The 20,593-nt window shown below is 45.0% G+C and overlaps 1 protein-coding gene across 1 annotated transcript in view; it reads right to left on the bottom strand.

Annotated features, from left to right (window-relative positions):
* The window catches only part of LOC148017529 (uncharacterized), a 48,268-nt gene that overhangs the window by 6,828 nt on the left and 20,847 nt on the right, over nucleotides 1-20,593 (bottom strand). The window contains exons 3-7 of the mRNA XM_087663506.1: nucleotides 7,963-8,031; nucleotides 7,832-7,873; nucleotides 1,705-1,842; nucleotides 1,281-1,364; nucleotides 1,046-1,161 (exon numbers count right to left, since the gene is read on the bottom strand). Of these exons, the coding sequence (XP_087519632.1) occupies nucleotides 1,046-1,161; nucleotides 1,281-1,364; nucleotides 1,705-1,842; nucleotides 7,832-7,873; nucleotides 7,963-8,031 (449 nt within the window). The remainder of the gene's footprint in view (nucleotides 1-1,045; nucleotides 1,162-1,280; nucleotides 1,365-1,704; nucleotides 1,843-7,831; nucleotides 7,874-7,962; nucleotides 8,032-20,593) is intronic.

Genomic DNA, 20,593 nt, shown 5'->3' with positions numbered 1-20,593 from the left:
AAGTGCCAAAAGATGATCTCATAGCTGATTTCAACTGGTGGGTGAGTGTAACTACATGTCTAAAATAAACTTTCAAATCTTACCTGAAGATGAATGAGAAGACACCAAACAAGTGTTAAGGCCAATACCTTTCCCAAAAAGCAGGACGAGGAAGGCATCACTCTCAGTAAGTGAGGAACAAGCTGAATGTTGGTTCTTTAATCATGACAACCACTGAACAGGCCATGGATTTTGTGGAGATCAGTCCCCCAGGGATCCAATATATGTTAATACTGCATTGAGAGCTTCTCAGTCCTCAGCAGTTTGTCAGCAACCTATGGGTAACTGCAACCTCCAGCACCACGTCCAGAGTTTCTTAAGTTGGAAATTTCTCAGATCATAGTATATAACTTCGTACTAGTCCAAATGTAACTTCCATTAGTAGCAAATTTGTTGCATTTGGCCAGCCAACAGCACAGTCCCAGTTTGCAATTGTATAAAGTTTGTGCAGTCATGTCATTTGTAGTGCACTAGCAGCAAGTAATCCAGTACATCCACACATGTTGGTAATTACACTTTTTAAATCTTTGTTCAGATTATGCAAGACATGCATAAATGAAACAAAGACAACAAATACAATCAGCTGCTAGATCCAAGATTTGTCACATTAGATACCTTAATAGTAGTTGAATAAGCGTCAGAGATTCTGTACTGGACAAATACAGAGAGCAGCAAATGTACAAGAGGCCTTCAAAGTTGTAGGGGATTAGAACCTACTCTGAGAACTCAATAATCCACCTTAAAGTGGCCAATTTTATACCCCATTAAGTTAGAATAGTTTGTCTCCATGTCTAGTTAGTGAATCGTTCTAGCCTCAACTTTGAATCATTTATGGCCTTTGTATCTCAGTATTTCAGCAGTCAATTGCCCATCCCAAATGCCATCAATACGTCATCCTACACTATCCAGTATCATAAGACTGTCCAGCGACCTTGATGTGAATTTGTTCACATAACACTAAGTTTCAATTACTAGCAGAAGGAATGTAAATATGTCTGATATTTACCACTTGGTTTGTTTTCTAGCACTGACATGGATCACTTCCTTAGACCACTCAAATTGGTCCCATTCGCTGGTCCGTCCATCATAATGGAATAATACAATCGTCCAATTCTTGGAAAACTTCAAAATCATATGAGTCAAACAATGAAAAATTAGGGATTGAAGCAGCCTAGATAAAGGATAGAAATCTGCAGAGTAAAAAATTTGTGCTTGAAAATACGAAGCAAGCTGCAGGATACCTTGGAAATAGCCGCATTGACAATATCTCTTTGTTCGAAACCTACTGTGAATGTTACTAGATATTTCTGCCTGAATGGAAGGTCCTGCAGAAGACAACCAGGCAGCTCATAACAAGTAATTCAGAAACTGAACACAACAGTCCTATTATGAATTTATATATCTTGCTATATGAGATCTTGTGTTTTCTTGCTCTATGACATCTTATATTTTCCTTCTACAGAGCTACTTTTCCCCCCTGCATTACAACCTCAGTACAAGTCAAAAGGTTGTAGCTTCACAGTTGGGGAAAAAAAGAGTTCCTCTGGTAAGAACAGTTCACTTTTATCTTGAAATAACTAGATACTAAAAGTTCTTAATAAAATGCTGTGAAGTTGTCAATCGTATGATACACTGAGAAGAGCAAAGTAACACAATGCTGCATACCTCATATGGATTACCCCAAAGCCTTCGCTGGTATAAATCAGTTGTTGGCTCAACAATACCGGGAGGTAGAGCTTCTGCACCATGATAAGGACTCCCATAGTTGACCTGGGAACCATGATAAAAGCTTTCACCTGTGACCTGCAAAATTAAGCAACACTTTACAGAGGAAGTCCTTATAATACCAGCTGCATAGTGAACTTTCAACCAAGCAAACCTGTCACCACTAAAATGATTCCACTTGGTTGCAGGTAGTTATGATTATCCTTGTGGGTGGCTTACTGCTCACTTAAAGGGTCTAAATGTCACAGGACTTGGAGGTGAGTAGACTAAATACACCAGAAATCAATCATCAATTAGACTTGGCTCCTTGAGACATGTACAAGATTTTCCCCATCCAAGCATTTTCTTTGCTGCTTGTTCCATTCATTTTTTAATAAAACTAGAATTATCAGTGGTACTCAGGTGCATTTATGGACAGCAAGGTGTTATTGGATGCCACTGATATTTCAGTCATGGTTTATGCTCAGTTTATTTCAGCCAAAGCTTTACTATGTTGTTTGGCCAGAACACTTTTGGTTTAGAAATAATGGATGCATCCAATGTGTTCACGACAGCAGTTATGATTCCTTTTTGGTCAGTTATGACTTAGTTATGTTGGCTAGAAATTTCAGCATATGCTTGACAGTAACATAGTATAAACAGCAATGGCTGATGTTTGTTGACTATGATACCTATGCTTTTTTCAGTTCAATGTTCATTTGCTTTTGTCACATTGCAGTGCAATCAAGAACAATTGCAAGGATGTCAAGGGGGAGGTCGTAAAGTGCAAGTCAATTAAGTCACAGTGATGGTCTTAAGTAACACTACTGAATAGTGGGTGACATTAACAAAAGTTGTACAAACTTATGTTGGCCACATTTTGAAGGGTACCTTTGATGGCAACTCTAATGGTGCCAATTGCTTCAAAAGGGGGTAAAATTCAATGCAATTGACAAGCCTCCTCTTCTATCACTACCTCTCACTAAGGCAGAGAAGGAAACCTACTGCCCCTATCCTGTCATGCTACGCAATTGGCTGTTGCTTCTCTCAAAGCTCATCCGATGGTGGCTCCTTCCTCCCTTAGCATCTAAATGCTGGAATGACCTTCAGCTAGCCCCCAACCAACCTTCTCTGAGCATGCATGGGTAATTTTGACAAAATGGCAGCCTCTTTTGGCACTTGGGAGCCTTCTAATTGTAATTTCCATCTTTAATTAATTAATTTTCAGAATTTAAATTTTGAAAATTAATTAATTATCCATTTGACCCTACCCAAGAACCAACTATGCCCATTCACAATTAATGTGCTAACCCCCATGAGACATTTAATGGTCCCAACATTAATTGGCCTTGGACTAACATTAATCTATTAATCAATGCCTAGTCACACAATGCCACCCCTGGACATTTAATGGCCTAGACCCCAAACTAACACCAAGTACCCTTTTAGTTGATTCTCTCTCTCATCCTTTGACATTTCCTCAACAATTCTCAACATATTCCATCCATTGGTGAAGAACAAGTAAAGAAATTGCCGCTGAAACCCTAATTTGCAGCAGCCATTAGGGTTTCCACAATCACCTTCAAATCCATGCTCAATTATTAAAGACCCAAGTACTTAGAGTAGTAGTGAAAGGCATTAATTTGCAGCTAATTAGAGGGGTAGCCCATTCTCCAATTACTATGGCCCGCATGCAAGAGATTGAAGAACCAAACTGAACCCGGTTTGTTGTACAATCAAGGGGCAAATTGTGCCCAAGCAGTGCTAGGCATTTATAACAGGCATTTGTACTGAAGATTAAAGGAGATCAGCCTGTATCTCAATGTACATCAACCTTATTTCCCACATGCCCAAAACGGTTTTTTTTTTAATGGGTAGCTTAAACATTAATGTCTGACATTTTTTGTTTTGTGTTTTTAGTGTTTCAAATCAATCATTTTAAATGTTATCGTTTCTACCCTTTGAATGTCTCATTTTAATCATTTGAATGTTATCATTTTTATTATTTTAATGTTATCATTTTTATTCTTTTAATGTTATCATTTTGAATGTTTCGCTTTTACTCTTTGAGTCGACAAAGCTTCATGGCATGAACCAATACACAGGTGCATGATCTATTTTAACATCTAGAAGATCGTGGCAAATTGTGATCATTTCTCTCTACTACCATAGTTGCTAGGAGTTTCGGAAATGGTGAAGTGAAACAAAAATGCGCTTTGAATCACAAAACAGAGTTTTCGAAATAGCAAAAAAAGGAAAACAGTTCTCAAATATATAAGATTAGAACTTAGAAGAGAATCGAGATTTGACAAGTTTAAAGTATACACGAATCATGATTCAATTTAAGACAATAAACTGTAACTTGTCAAAGAGAGTACTCGTGAGTCGTAACTCAATAAATAGTGCATGAAAAAGAAATACAACTATGATGTATGGTGTATCACAGTATCTCATGAGTCGTGAGTAATCCAAATGCCACTGAACCATAAGCATAAATCTACATAATCAACTAATAGCAAGTCTACAAAGTACAAGTCTATGAATCATCATATCATGATTTGTCATCTAATCACTCATGAGAGTCACTCAACATCATCCAAAGCCATCTCTATCTCGGCCTCCTTAGGGCTACTAGCAAGAGCACCAATACTACTACTAGAGGAAGAGGAGGTATCATCATCATCATCTGCTACTAGAGTTGTAGAGGTAGAAGCAACTCCACATCGAAGTCAAGATCCTCTCGCTCTACCTGATGTACGCCTCAACCGTGTCCAATGCGCAAGTAAAGACATCTCCTCATGTAGCATATTGTAGATGTCTATCTCCTCCTCTGGAATGATAGGAATGTCCCTCACCTTCTCTATGTCAATCTTATTTATATTTACCTGCTTTGGCTCAACTATGTAACTTAAATTCTCAATCAAGCGCAACTTACAATGGCAAAAAACCAATCTCTCAAGCTGAGCAATCTTCAACTTATTTCTCTTTTTGGGTTGAAACAATACCCACGTGCTCCAATTTCTCTCAATAGGACTACTATCACAATCCTACGAGAGAACATGGATAGCCATCCTTTTTTGCCAAATTCCAATAAAAGAATAAGAAGAAAATTAGCACACTTATTTACATTATAACATGTATGACGTATCATGTCACATGCTTACTGTTTAAACTTGTTACTTTACTCACCAATGTCGGAGCACAATTTCCGTACTTCTCCCACTAAGACACAGACTAGAGCTTTGTCTCACGTAACTCTGTTGTGGGGCATGCAAATGAGAGAGTGTGATTACAAAACTTGAGAAGACCATCCTCAAGTCGCGCAATGATGGAAACATCTCCATCAGCCCACTTACTAAAATAATATTGCAGCCCCTCTTCAAGCTCCTCACTTACATCCATCACACAAAATAGTGCAACCATACTTCTACCAAGCAGTCTTCAAATGCTGCATCTCTAGCTCTACAGCTTGTTTCTCTCTAACAAGCTCACGTGTGCGCAAAGCCTCATAGGAGGGGCCCTCCCACTGACATCCAATCTGACTGATGGCCCTAATGGTCCTTTTCCACCTATTTGTACGTGCAACATGAAAAGGAATGGCGCACTATATAAATAATCTCATGATCTCACGAGTAGCCTCTACCTTTGCTTGCTTTTGAAGGGTGGTTGTAATACTTGCCCTTTCTAATTATCCTCTTGTAGCTCTTGCTGCCCCAATGGTAGGTGCAACTGTTGACGAGCTACTACCACCTTGCACATTCCCAAGATGTGGCAAAGGGATCCATGAAGCAACTGGGCCCTCAATAGAAGCACATACACTTGCCTGAGTGGCCTCTGCATCTATATCCATAGAGACGTTGGCACTAGCAAAAGCATTGCCACCAACATCCACGCATACTCTACCCTTGTTTGGGGCGCTACCACCTATAGGAGGAGGTGGAACCATAGGGCGTACACTTCGCCATAAAGTATCATCCTCATGTGGTGCACTAACCACAAGGTGTTGCCACCTCCAATGCTCTAAACTAGCATACACATCATTAGGCACATCAAGGCAATTATCAATATCCTTGCCACTAACACGAGCAAGATGATCCTTCACTCATGTAACACTCCCCATGCGTATGACATGGCAGTAATTGCATTCCCACCGCTTCGAGCCACCACTACCTCCATAGTCGCTAACGATGCACGTGTGGCTCCAAAATGTGTCCTTCACCATGGCTATACCTTGCTAGAAACAAGGAAAACAACAGCAAAAGTGGAAAAAACTTGCTCAAATCAGGGTGGACAGCGAAGGAAAAAGAGAGGGGAGAGATTGTTCATTGGAAACAAGAAAATCAGCACTAAATCTAAGGAAAAACAGCTAGAAATAGTATGTACATGAAAGGAAAGGGATTGGACATGAAAGAAATGTAGAGTTTCAGGGCTGGGACGTGGAGCAGGCAGCAGGTAGGGGAGGGTGATCAGCTGAGAAAGAGGGTGGACAGCAAGGGAAAGAAGGCGGAATGCTCACGCAAGAAGGCGGAATGCAGTCTGCAACTTGAAATTGGTTAAAAACCCCTACAGGTCAAAACGCCTGTTTCGGGACCGAAACGTTTCGGGCCCAAAACATCTCTCTCTCTCTCTCTCTCTCTCTCTCTCTCTCTCTCTCATATCTATACCAAAAGTCCACTTGCCAACAAACTTCGGTTATTAGCATAAAAGCAGACCTAGGACTGCCGCACACACACACACACACTCTCTCTCTCTCTCTCTCTCTCTCTCTCTCTCAACTTAGAGATTAGAAAGCTTGGATTTTAAGTATGAAATTATATTCTAAGTTCTAACTTCTAAGCACCAAGGTTCTAAGCTCACCCCCTCCACCCCTTTATGGCATAGTGTTTCCGTTTCCCCCTCATTGAAACTTGCCGTTTCCATTTTTGTTTCCCCATTTCCCTCAACTATGCCACCCTTGCCAAGAAGGAAGGCTAGTTTCACCTATGCATAGTTAAATTTCTAGGGCATGGCCAAGCACACTATGCTGTGGAACAATAACCAAAATTGATCTATATAGTGATTTATTATGAGACTAATATGCTCAACCAAATTGGCCCTATCAGCAACACAACAAAAAACCACCTAGGTAGATGTGGGTAGTGGCTAATGTGACTATATTTACTGGATTTTACTTTTAGTGGTTATAAGTATGAATTCAAACTTCCACTCAAACTAGCCACCAAAGATGAGCAATTCTCTCTAGCTCGTTCTATACCTTGTGAGTTGTGCAAGTGGCAAGTGTACTTTGCTGCTATGATTCTATCATCATAACTGCAAATTTGTTCCCACCTATTCAAGGCAAGTCAGATTTCAAAGGCACAAGCCTTTTTCAATCTCGATCTAAATTCAAAACAATGTCATCTCCTATGTAATTTCAATAGTCTTGAAGTGTTTGCAGCAGACCATCAAACTGCTGCCAAAAAAAAAAAAAAGATCAGATGTGGAACAGCAGAAGTGCAATATCTCTGAGCAAAACCCCTTGAATTTTGCAACCATTTTTCTGCCTCCAAATTATAATCAAAGCTTGAAATATCATTGAGCTTGCCAATTGACCCCAATTCCAAGCATGACCAAAAAGGTCAGCCCAATAACTTATGGTGTTTGCAAGATTTAGCCAACAATTTGAAAAACATGCCTCAATCTTAAGAACCTAAACTATTAATCTAACCATATGCGATCCGAAACTTAGGAGCCTAACCTAATTGTCTTGCCAACAACATGTGTCAACAAGACGATATAAAAAAAAGGAGTTGTGTGTGTTCAAAAATGGTTGAAATTGTGCAACCTACAACTTTAAGCGGTCATATCCAACATGTGCTATGCTTAAAATCCAACACAAATTAAAAACAGCTTAGGTGCAGTTTTAAGCAACCAACTTTAAAATGCACTTTGATTGAAATTCCACAGGAATTAGTGACAGCTTAAGTGCAACTACATCAATGCGACAAAAATACAGGGAAAATAAGTGAGAGTTTTTAAAAACCCCCACTCTTTTGTAACACAAAGAAATACAATCTTTAAAGCATTATTGAGTGGAGAATATTATTACCTCAGATGCAGCTTGCCGACCTTGATTCTTAATGAATTGTCTCTGCAAATATGTAAAGCCAAATGTTACTCAACTCATCCTTGCTTTTCAAGATTCAACATCATTAAAAAGTTGTCAGGGACAAGTTATACCTCGGCAAAAATCTGTAAAGCTTGATTATCAGCTATTTGAATCAAAGGGATTCTGACAAACAACCCATACTGCATTCACAAAATTGATACAAATCAGCTATGAATCAAAGGGATTCTGACAAAAAACCCATACTGCATTTACAAAATTGATACAAGTGGCAAGAAGCTGAAGAACCTAACAAGTTCCTAAATGCACGTGAATGAACGTGTAATTTGAAAAACCTTAGCTCATCTTCTAGGAATTATTAAATTCAGTCTCTGCGGACACCTATTGACTTATTCTTAAGCTTTATCTCATATCTTTGGCTAATTTAATTGGCTCTTGTACAGCCCCAAGAGACATTTTTAATTGAACCAAATTAAGTACAAAGCTTGAGATTCTTCTGTAGAAAAATGGCTCAAAAGGTTCTGTAAGAGGGAGTCAGTGTCTAATCACTTTTTCCATCCTTGTTTCAACATCATCATTCCCCATCTGCTAGTGGTTTGCCATCAGCCATCATTGCCATCATCACCCAGCTGCCCAGCCAACCACCTCTCAGCTGCATCCTCTCTTGCCTGGCAATTGCACTTGCTGCTGATATCAGCTCCAGCTAGGCAACATCATCAACCTATTGTTTGTGCACTGCTGCTGCTGTGTTTTCAGTGTGTGAACATGCTGCTCAAGCCCAATACCTTCATGACAGCCCCTGACAGCTGCATTTTGCTGTCCACACCTTGTGCTGCTGATGGACATGCATGCATTCAAATGGCTTCCTCTACTGTTTCAGCCCTCAATCATCCAAAGGACTGCTGTGTTTTGCTGATTTCTGCACTCTCTCAGCCTCAGGGACATCATCCTCAGATTTGACATCTAGTGACAGTGGTCTGCTATATTCAAGAACTGTTCCAAAGGATTGACTTTTTTCCAGTATCCCAAAACCCAGTCCCAGAGATACTGGCTGTTGGACAGCCTTCCACTCCTTCAGCACTTTGATTGTATTGCATACCTCTGTAACATCCATTTGTTCAGTGAGTTTTCTTCTTCATTTTTCATTTGGTCTCTACCCTATTCTCTGCTTCATTTCTTGGTTGTGTTGTCGTACGATCTATGTCTGCTCTACAAACCTTGGTAGTTCCTCAATTGGAATTGGAGCTAGGTGCCTGACAAACTTGACTCACCATGGGTGCTAGTCTTTGCAAGGACAAACATGCACTGATCTGCAATGTCTCGACCCGACTCACCAAAAGAGTCACCAATAGAGCAGTTCACTCATGGCTCTTCGAGAGTGATATATTTCATCCTCCACACCAACACCCGCTCCTTATCATATTCTTTCACTATCCTTCCTAGCGTTTCAGATGATTATTTATCCCAAGGCCTTTTGAAGGTGCATCATAGTCAAAGTGACCAGTTGTCAAGAATCTAAAACTCACAACCAAAAGAGACCCCATCAACATGGAAACCACATATTGCATCACAGCCCAAAATGGGCCAGGTTCATATATTTTATCAAGTGTGTATGATCCTCCTCTCTATATTGCTCTCACTGATATGCAAGTAACAAAAATTAGTTATTATGGAGACTTGGATCTCTGCCAACATATAAACATAAGCAAGAGGAATGGAAGATCAAAATTGGGTGCTTCTTGCCACTTACATTCTACTTCCGATAAGTTGCCTTTTGTCTTATTCCCACAATTCCACTACTCCCTCCCACCAATCCTTTCTCAACTCCTATTCTTTCAGAATTGTTAAAGGATTTAGAAATTGCCATGGATTTATCACATTTTTGCATTTTTTGGCTCTCCAAACAATCCCAAACTGAATTATATCATTGAGTCCCAAAATAGTTCCAAAATGAATTATATCATCCAATACTGGTTTTTAGAACTTTGGTGGACAATTGGCTCAAAAAGTTCTATAAAAGGGAATCATTGTCATTGCCACTTTCATCCCTGTCCATTCCCATTCAGTACCAGCTCTCCTACCACTCCCTGTTCCCAATCTCATAAGCATCATAATTGACTTTCTCTCCCATCACCATTATAATCATCATCACCATCATCGTCTCTCTCATCACTTAGCTATCATCTTCCTCATTACAGCCATCATTTTGAGTCCAATGCTTCCACTTGCTGGTCTTTGCCCTTTCTTAGCCATCACTAACAGCTATCACCACACATTGGACTGCTATGTTTTCATCTCAGCCTGCTGCCTACACCGATGAGAGCATCCAACTGCACCATTTGAGCCTCTCCCACCTTCTCCTCTGCTGATTGTCAACAAGGGTGGCTGCATTACTGTGCTGGTGCCCTACACTAAGTCAGTAACAGACATTAGGAGCTCTGTGCGTGTCTATCCTAGAGGATTTGAGCACTATCCTGAGGATATTAGGTCAATCTTACATATTATGGGCCTCACTCATCTGTCGATCAACACTCGCTCAATCATTGACTTCTTGTCTTCCACCTTCTCTCCTCCAATGCCCTCACTGCAGCTACATCTATAGGACATGCAAGGGGTAAGCATGGTCTCAGCTTCTTCTCATTATTCAGCTGTGTTTCTCAAATTTCTCATTCTTGCTTTTGGTGTTTCTCTTTCAAACTGCTACAACTCTCACATGGTATTATCGCGATCTCTCTTCAAAAGATGGCTGCTCAACACCTTTTCCAGCCTATCGCCCCTCAAGCCAGCTTTGTGTTTCTTGTCATAGGCTGCATTTTGCTGCAACAGACAATCCTCAGCCATTTCCTCCTATCATGCTGCTATGCCAAAGCTTGACAGCCTGAATCTGCACTATCAAACCCTTGTCTCAGCTTGATAACAGTGTTTCCAGCATCGCAACTGCTTCTGCTTGCTGTTCATGACTTGGGCAACTCTTTCTCTGGTGATTTTGGCACTTATCGGCTTGTCACAGGCTTTTCCAACCTATCACCTTCTGTTCACAGCTGCATTTTGGTGGCAGACTCCTGCTGGTGCTGCATTTTCACCTTATTGGGACTGCTGATGCTGTGTTTCCTTCATCTGGGAGTGCTAGTGGCTCTGGTTTCTGCATAACAGCAGCCTTCAACCTTGCGAGCTTAAGTGGGCATCCCCTTCGGCCAGCCTGAAGCTCTTGCATTTGGTGGACATCCCCTTCCAATTTCAGGTGTCTGGTGTTTGTGCAACACCAAGGTATTTCTTTGAATTTCTTAAACATAGATATCTTTGGTGCATCATCTTGTTCTACCACCTCCCCCTAGTCAATACCTTATGCCTTATTTGACTAGTTTGGCTATCATCGTCCTTTAGGCCAGATTCTTAGGATTCCTAGGTCTCCATAGGATCCTAAGACTAGAATCCCATAGGGTTAGATCTTTAGGTTACTCTAGTCAAGCCCATAGGCTACATAGGCTAACCACACTTAGGCCTCTTTAGGCTACAATAGACTAAGCCCTTCTATTATATCCCTATAGACATCCGGGACATGTCCCTGTTGAGAAACCCTTCACCCGCAGTTTGCATTTTTGCGTTTAGGATTTGCAGCCCCAAAAAGGGGCACCACCCTAGACTAACTGTGCCTATTTATAGGCCACTCTCTCACTCATTCTATACGGCTGATTCATTCAATCCGTCACCTCTTCTCTCCAGCCTCTCCAGTACCCTCACACCACTTCAGAAGGACATTGCAGTTCGTGGTTCGTGGCTGTCTTCACCATCTTCCTTGTGCTAAGGCACCCTTGTTCCCTTGTATCACATTCACTCAATGATTTAGATCTTCATCATTCCATTCATCAGAGTTTCTTCTCTCTTCTCAGTGTTTGCCAAGTTCCCTCCATGTTCCTCCCCACAAACCCTACTATCTCGTTGGTACGTCGTCTTTTGACATGGTATCAAAGTTGGATCTGCTCAAGCAGCGGCAAAGATCCTCCACTCCAATGAAGCCAAAGACCGGTGGTGGGTTCGGCATCCACTTCTCTTCTTCTTCCGCTGCATCAACACCTTACCTGGCGGCTGTTCTCTACTGCTAGCGGTTCCACTCTGCTGCTGGCGGCTGTTTTCTGATGATGCTGACGACTCCTCCCTGCTACTGGTGACTGTTCTTTGCAGCCTTGCTATAGATTTTCTCTCTCCTCAACTTGTCGCAATAGATTCTCTCTCGTCCCTGCTAACGTTGTTGTTTTTCTCTCTCAGTCTGTCACTACAACCTGCATTTTTACTCTCTCTCTCTCTCTCTCTCTTCACCTACGTTTTTCTACTGGTTGCAACCTCTTACTACTGGTCACATCCTCCTCCCACTGGGAGCTCACTTCCAGCCCTTCCACTGCCCTCCTAGCCCTTGAGGCAGACATTGCAGTTCATGGTTCATGGCTAACCTCTTCCTTCTTCAGCAAGGCACACTGGTACACATGGCTTCTTTATCAACAGATGACCAAACCACTAGGTGCTCCTACTATGGCATCACCGGACACACCACAAATGCTTGCCGACTTCAACCTGTGAGAGTGCGCAGCGAAAGAAGAACACGAACACAGAGGAGAGGAGAGAGGAAGCAGAGAATGAAGGAAGAAAGTCTGCACTGACTGAGATGAATGCTGAATACACTGGAATGGACAGAACAGTCCCTGCACGCAGCCCGGAGCGTCAGTGAGGGAACCAGGACAGACTGGAAGCAGAGGCAGCACCAATGCCGGAGACGGAGACGGAGGGAGCAGTGCTGTACCTGCAGAGAGTGTATACTGGACTGACTGGGGGGGCTGCTATAAATAGCCCCCAGCCAGCAAACTGGCCGACCTGGCCAGATTTGGCCGACCAGCCAGATCTGGTCCGACTATGGCCAGATCTGGCCGACTGCCCAAAATAATGGGCAGTCAGCCCAGAAACAGCCCAGTTTGGGCTGTAAAATGCCCAAGGCTGCATGCTGACTAAAGCAGCCATAAAAACACACTGACAGAGCTCCTCTGTCTCCTGTCAGACTCTGACAGGAGCTCACAACCAGGAGATGACAGACTGAGACTGACTGAAGAGCAGGCTAACACCCCCTCTCAACTCCTGGGAGTGTCTGAAGACCCAAGAACCGCATGTGATGAAGCAAAGAAGCCTGAGGCAACGGCTTCGTAAAGAGATCAGCTGCATTGGCCGCCGTAGGACAATAGACCACCACCAGCTCCGAATCCACGATCCGCTCTCGAACATAGTGATACTGAACCTCAATGTGCTTCGTACGAGCATGAAACACCGGGTTCTTGGCCAGAGCAAGAGCACTCTGGTTATCCACGCGCAGCTCCGTAGGTCCGGTCTGGGAAAAGCCAATCTCCGCGAGTAAGCGACGGAGCCAAACTGCCTCCATAGCGGTCGAACATAGGGCCCGATACTCAGCCTCTGTAGAAGAAAGTGCCACAGTAGGCTGCTTCTTGCTGCTCCAAGAGACAGCACCAGATCCAAGGGTGAAAGCATAACCTGTAGTGGATCGTCGCGAATCCACATCACCTGCCCAATCAGAATCACTCCATCCAGAAAGGGTAATCCCATCTCCATACATGATCCCAAAGGATCGAGTCCCCTGCAAATAGCAAAGAACCCGCAAGGCCGCCTGCCAGTGATCCTGGGTAGGAGTCTGCATAAAGGAAGACAATAAAGCCACCACAAAAGAGATATCCGGCCGAGTGTGAAGCAGCCAGATAAGAGAGCCGACAAGGCACCTGTAACGGGTGGGATCGGTAAGAGGAACTCCAGCGGTCAAAAGCTTGGACTCAGGGTCCATAGGGCATGAGATAGGCCGACACTCAGCCATATCAAACTCCGAAAGAAGCTCGGAGATGTACCTGTGCTGCGAGATAAAAATGCCCTGTGCCATCTGATAGATCTCCAGACCTAGAAAGAAGTGAAGGATCCCTAGATCTGTCATGTCAAACTCCTGCTGAAGAATGGACCGTGTATGCTCCACCTGCTGAGTGTCGCTCCCTGTAATGATAAGATCATCCACATACAAGATGAGGAACACCGAAAGAGAATCCACAACCCGTAAGTAGAGGTTGGGATCATAAGCGGAGCGCGCAAAGCCACTCTGTAGAAAGAAGCGGTCAATCCGCTGGTACCAAGCACGAGGAGCCTACTTTAGGCCATAAAGGGCCTTCCGCAGCCTGTAGACATGATCCTCCTTCCCCTGCACAAGAAAACCAGGAGGCTGTGAAACATAAATCTCCTCCTCAAGAACGCCATTCAGAAAAGCAGACTTGACGTCCATCTGAAAGACAGGCCAACGGTGGTGAGCAGCAAGAACCAAAAGCACTCGGATGGTGGACATCCTAGCTGTAGGAGCAAAAGTCTCAAAGTAATCCAACCCTGCACGCTGGGCAAAACCCTTGGCAACAAGCCTAGCTTTATGCTTGTCCAAAGAGCCATCTGCAAGATATTTGGTCTTAAAGACCCATTTCACACCAATCACCTTCCGTTTCGCGGGACGCGGTACAAGCTTCCACGTATGGTTTCGCTCGATGGAGTCGAGCTCGGCCTGCATAGCCTGTCTCCAAATATCCTGTGCAAGAGCCTCCTCCACAGTGGAAGGCTCGGAATCCTGAAGAATCTGTGACATAAGAGCATAGTTCACACATAGTGAACTGTCCTGCTGGGCCTGTAAACGGGCTGATCGACATGGACCTGTAGAAGAAGCAGGAAAGTGAGTAACACCTGAATCTTGCATGAGCCGGCGATACCATAAAGGAATCCTGTGAGACTCCTGCTGCTGTGAGGGAGACCGGGGGGTCTCCGGAACCTGTAAAGCACCCAAATCGGAGAGGGACTCCCCCTCACCGAGTGAAGGTAGATCCTCCGCATCTGAAGAAGGCTGTATATCCCGTGAAGATCCCGAAGTGGCGGTAGAAGAGCTCGTAGAAGACGAAGGCACATCCACCAAAGGGGAAAGGGAAGCCGAAGGAGGAGGAATAGGGGGGGGGGGGGGGGGGGGGGGGGGGTCCCGTCGATGATGAAGAAACATCTGAGATAGAACCATCAATCGGATCCTCAGAGGCCGAAGCCTCATCAAAGATCACATCCCTGCTTACCTCAACCTGCCGCGTCGTCGGGTCGACGAGCCAATATCCCTTCGTGGTCGTACTATAACCAACGAAGATAAGCTTTCTCGACTTAGAGTCGAACTTCGTCCTCCTCTTCTTCTTGTCCACATGGACAAAAGCATCGCACCCAAAGATGCGAAAATGGGACACGGAAGGCTTCTTCCCAAAGAAAGCCTCATATGGAGTCATGTCCTGTAATGCCGAAGTCGGAGAGCGGTTGCGTATATGCACCGCTGTAGCCACCGCCTCACCCCAAAGGAAATGAGGAAGACTCCGATGCTCCAGCATAGATCGGGCCATCTCAATCATGGTCCGATTCGCACGCTCCACCACACCATTCTCTGATGGTGTGTTCGGATGGGAATACTCCACCCAAATACCATGATCCCTGCAAAACTGAGAGAAAATGTGAGAAGTGAACTCTCCACCATGATCAGCTCGAACACCACGGACCTTGAAAGTTGTTTGGGTCTCCACAAACACCTGCCACTCACAGAAACGGGAGTACGCCTCGCTCTTGTACTCCAAGAAATAAGGCCACACATAACGACTAAAGTCGTCCACAATCAGCATCAAATACTTGGCCTTCCCAAGGAAGGCCGTGCCCATAGGTCCGCAAAGGTCGGTATGAACCAACTCAAGCGGAGAAGTAGCCCTCCTAGAAGCAACCTGCGGGTGAGGCTGCCGGTGCTGCTTGCCCCTCAAGCAACTAGGGCACAAAGTGTGAAGAGGAGGGAAATCAGGAAGTCCCTCCACCATCTTCCTCCTAGAAGCCCGGCGAAGAGAATCGAGGTTCAAATGACCATACCGAGCATGCCAGAGCAGCCCAAGCTCATGGGAAGTCCGCGCAGCCAAGGCTGTGAGCGTATAAAGCCCACCCTCCTGTGTACCTGTCCAAAGAGCATCACCTGTAGAAGCATCCTCCACTGTGACTGCATCCTGTGTAAAAATAACTCGGGTACCTAACTGAGTAAGACCATGCACAGATAAGAGGTTAAAACCCAAATCAGGCACATAGAGAACTTTGGCGGAGGAAGACCGCCTGTCAAAAAACATAGGTAAAGTCCCCACTCCTCGAACAGGAACTGTAGAATTGTCACCAATGGTGACTGTACCCCCTCTGGAACAAAGATCCTGAAGCCAATCCTGACGGAAGGTCATGTGTGAAGATGCGCCACTGTCGACGAGCCAAGGCTTCTCCTGTGTGGTAGAAGCTAGGGCAGTGTCTTCCTCAACAAAGAGATGCACAAACGCAGATTCTGTTGTGGCGGGGGCCGCCTTCGAGTCCTTCTCCTTAGGCTTCAAATGGGGATACTTCTGCCAACACTTCTCCTCGGGATGAGTGCCCTTCCCACAATGGGGACACTTGGGCTTCTTCTCCTTCGCATCCTTCTTGTCCTCCTCCTTCTTGTCCTTGGCCTTCTCCTTCTTTTGTTTCTTCTTCTTGCCACCACCTGTGCCAGCCGTAAATGCCTTGGTGGAGCCACTGGCTCCCACCTCTTTGAGTCGCTCATCATGCTCCAAGACAAGCGGGGAAAGCTCCTCCCATAGGAGAGTCTCACGGGTCCTCGAAGTGATGAGGCTGGTGTAGAAGACATCATAACGGGGTGATGGCAGCTGAGTCAACAGAATCATCGCCATATCCTCAAACGATATCAGACGACCAAGAGAGGCTAGCTCGCCTCGCATATCCTCCATCTTCGTGATGTGCTCCTTCATGGAAGAAGAACCATCAAGACTGAGCATCCGCAACTTCTTCTCCAGGGAAATCTTGTGGGCAAATGTCTTGTGCTGATACAAAGACGCAAGCTTTGTCCATACTTCCGCCGCGGTCTTTAACCTGTGAACATGTACAAGAACAGAATCATGGAGACTCATAAAAAGAAAGGAACGGGCTCGAGAGTTGAGCCTATCCCATAAGGCTGCACGGTCCATAGAGGTGCCATCGGACGAATCCACGGGGGGTCGGTCGATGGGTGAAGAAACAAGCTCCCACAGATCAAAGGTATCAAGGATGCAAGCCACCTTGCATGACCATAGGGAGTAGTTGGAACCATCCAACTTGTCTTCCTTCGGAAAGGAAGGGAGAATCGGCACCTGGATAGAGGGAATCAAGGAAGGCATCCGCACATCTGATGCAGTCTTCACTGAAGAAACCTTCGCAGTAGATGGAACCCTCTGAGATGCATGGACTGAAGAAGGACGAGTGCGAGGAGGGTCTTCCCGATGTCGAACTTCACGATAGTCCCGCCTCCGCTCAGAGGAATGATGAGAAAGAAGCTCATCCTCTGAGTCTTCAAAGCCTGAAAACTGGTAAGACATCTTCCAATCTGCAAAATACCAAAGAAAGTTGTGCCGCTGACGAAATAGGACCAGCAATGTGGTCACCAACCACCAAGACGCAGGCAGAGAGTGCCTACAAACACCTGGATCTGCAAAACGCAAAGAGATCTGATGTCCAACACCAGAAAAGAGACCACCAGCACCAGGAAACAGCCCGGACAGAGGTCGCCAGCAGGAAAGGAGCAGCCTGGGTTGGAAGCGACCTGCAAAGCAGCAAAACGCAGCCTGTAGGGAGGTTGCCCTGCAGCAGAAGAGGTCGCCTGGCAGCAAACGCAGGGTTGCTGCGTCACTGGATGACGTGGCAGCCCCTGTGTACAGCAAACGCAGGCTGTACAGCCTCCTGATGCAGTCACCTGGCTGGGATGGACCTGTTGGCAGCCGCCGGAAGCAATCGCCTAGCTGTTGTGGATCTGTTGGCAGCAGCAGTAAGGTATTTCTCTCTTGAAGGTCGTCCTCCGTGCTCTCAATCAGGCTCTGATACCATGTGAGAGTGCGCAGCGAAAGAAGAACACGAACACAGAGGAGAGGAGAGAGGAAGCAGAGAATGAAGGAAGAAAGTCTGCACTGACTGAGATGAATGCTGAATACACTGGAATGGACAGAACAGTCCCTGCACGCAGCCCGGAGCGTCAGTGAGGGAACCAGGACAGACTGGAAGCAGAGGCAGCACCAATGCCGAAGACGGAGACGGAGGGAGCAGTGCTGTACCTGCAGAGAGTGTATACTGGACTGACTGGGGGGGCTGCTATAAATAGCCCCCAGCCAGCAAACTGGCCGACCAGCCAAACTGGCCGACCTGGCCAGATTTGGCCGACCAGCCAGATCTGGTCCGACTATGGCCAGATCTGGCCGACTGCTCAAAATAATGGGCAGTCAGCCCAGAAACAGCCCAGTTTGGGCTGTAAAATGCCCAAGGCTGCATGCTGACTAAAGCAGCCATAAAAACACACTGACAGAGCTCCTCTGTCTCCTGTCAGACTCTGACAGGAGCTCACAACCAGGAGATGACAGACTGAGACTGACTGAAGAGCAGGCTAACACAACCTTTGCTCCCTACCCTCCCCCACGGGAGTATATGCGTCTTCCACCAAGCACTCCTTGTGCCACCTCTCCTTTCTAGGCCACAAAGATCGTTCTACATCAGCTATCAGAGTACTATGCTCAAGGCAATAAAACGCATCCGATGCGCACTAAGTCCTTTCGAGTACATGAAGGATCGATTGGCGCTACAACCTCCTAGAGATTGTCGCAATGCCAACAGCAGTCTTCACCCACCTATTTTCAGGTGCAGTGGCTACCATGGCCCGCAGTTCTACAGTTCCCTCCATGAGAGACAATGATTGTTTGATGCTGTCTCCTCGTCAGTCTGCTTCGAGAAAGAGAGTGGCTGCTCGACTCCTTCCTCTTCTTCAGCTTCCCAGTCCGCTCCATTGAGAAGCAATGACTATTGCCCACTCATTGCTCAACCTAAGCCCCACCCTTCACCCTCGCCTACTCAGGTTCGAGAGGCCATCTCTGGGAGTTCTTCACCACGCCAATTACCTTCTTCGGCATAACCGACCGCACTTCCTTCATCCTCAAACATTTCAGAGTCCGTGATCCATGAGTTTTTGGATTCCCTATCTACCTCAAAGGGGGATTCAGAGGATGATGATCTTTCTCTGACTCCGAGGAGGCATCTACATCTACTGTAACTTCAAAGAGAACTGCTATTCCTCCAGTTTCAAAGGGGGTCCCCAACCCCCGCTCAATCCTTCGCACACCCTCATGGAGGCCTTTTACCTTCTTCTTCTACCCTTGGATTGGGTGGCTTGCTTCCAACGGTCATCTCACCTATTGATACCCAAGATCTCAAGGATCTACCTAGATCGGGGCCTTGGAGGTTCAACCGTGACTTGGTAATGAGACCTTCGTATTCCTTCTTGCATGGATGTACGGCGCTAAAGGCTTCTCTCCCGAGGTTGAGTTTCGGGTTCTCTAGTTCACTCTATCTACTATTCTTTACAACAGGTTACCTTTCAAGTGGAAATACTTGGATCTTAGGAATCCTCTACGTCTTCTTCCTCCTCTTCTTCTTGCCTTGGTCACTTGGTCAACATGGAGCCAGCTCCCGAGATCAAGTACGGGCATATCCTTATGGTTCTCGGCACCACACAAAGTCCAACATTCCTCCTCTACATTGCATGTTTTCATCATCTTTGTACTAGGGCGCTTGGGCAAGTGAGCAATTTCCCCACGAGGGACACTGTCCAAGTGGCACCTGCTATATGAGCATTCTTCAACATGTAGCATTGCATCTCCACCTCACTCTTCTCTTGTTCCCCTTTTTGGGCCTGAGAGGGGGTGTTGAGAAACCCTTCACCCGCAGTTTTTGTTTTTGTGATTTTGCGTTTAGGGTTTGCAACCTCAAAAAGGGGCACCACCCTAGACTGACTATGCCTATTTATAGGCCACTCTCTCACTCATTCTATACGGCTAATTCATTCAATCCGTCACCTCTTCTCTCTAGCCTCTCCACTACCCTTACCCCCCTTCAGGAGGACATCGCAGCGTGGTTCGTGGTTGTCTTCATCATCTTCCTTGTGCTACAGCACCCTTGTTCCCTTTTATCACATTCACTCCATGACTCAGATCTTCATCATTCCATTCATCAGAGTTTCTTCTCTCCTCTCTTCTCTTATCAGTGTCTACCCGTGTTCCTTCCCGCAAACCCTTCTGTCTTGCTGGTACGTCGTCTTTTGACAGTCCCTACACCAGGATGGTGTGGACTGGTGGCATAGGATACTAGTCCTTGAGACGTGATCGTGTCCCAAAGTGCTACTAGCTTCCAAGCTTGGGGGTAAGCATGTTTGACTCTATGGTTGGGAGGTAAGTCTGATGTCCAATCTCTTATATCCGTCGTATCTCGTGTGTAGGTTGGATCAAGATCCGATGAGGACATTTCATTAGGCATAATCGTGCTTTTTCCAAAAAGCAAACTTTTTAAGTTAACTCACTCTTTATGTTAAGCTTATAGGTTAACTCACTCTTTATATATCTCTTTCCACAAAAGATGCTTCTCTCTTTAAATATTTAAATATAAATAGATTATTATAATTATTCAAATATCTACTTACCATAAATAGAGTAAGAAAAGAGTGGAATATTACATTCAAACTTTCAGCCTTTTGACAATTAGAAGTACTATCTAATATGCCACAATAACTCTCTACACCTAGTAATCCGAGCTTCAATGATTAATCAAAACTTTTGC

This window comes from Lygodium microphyllum, chromosome 22 (assembly GCF_053477565.2).
Source record: "Lygodium microphyllum isolate KBCC chromosome 22, Lygodium_microphyllum_v1.1.10, whole genome shotgun sequence".
Lineage (NCBI taxonomy): Eukaryota > Viridiplantae > Streptophyta > Polypodiopsida > Schizaeales > Lygodiaceae > Lygodium > Lygodium microphyllum.
Note: the sequence above shows the minus strand (reverse complement) of the source record. Positions and strands in the feature narration are given on the sequence as shown.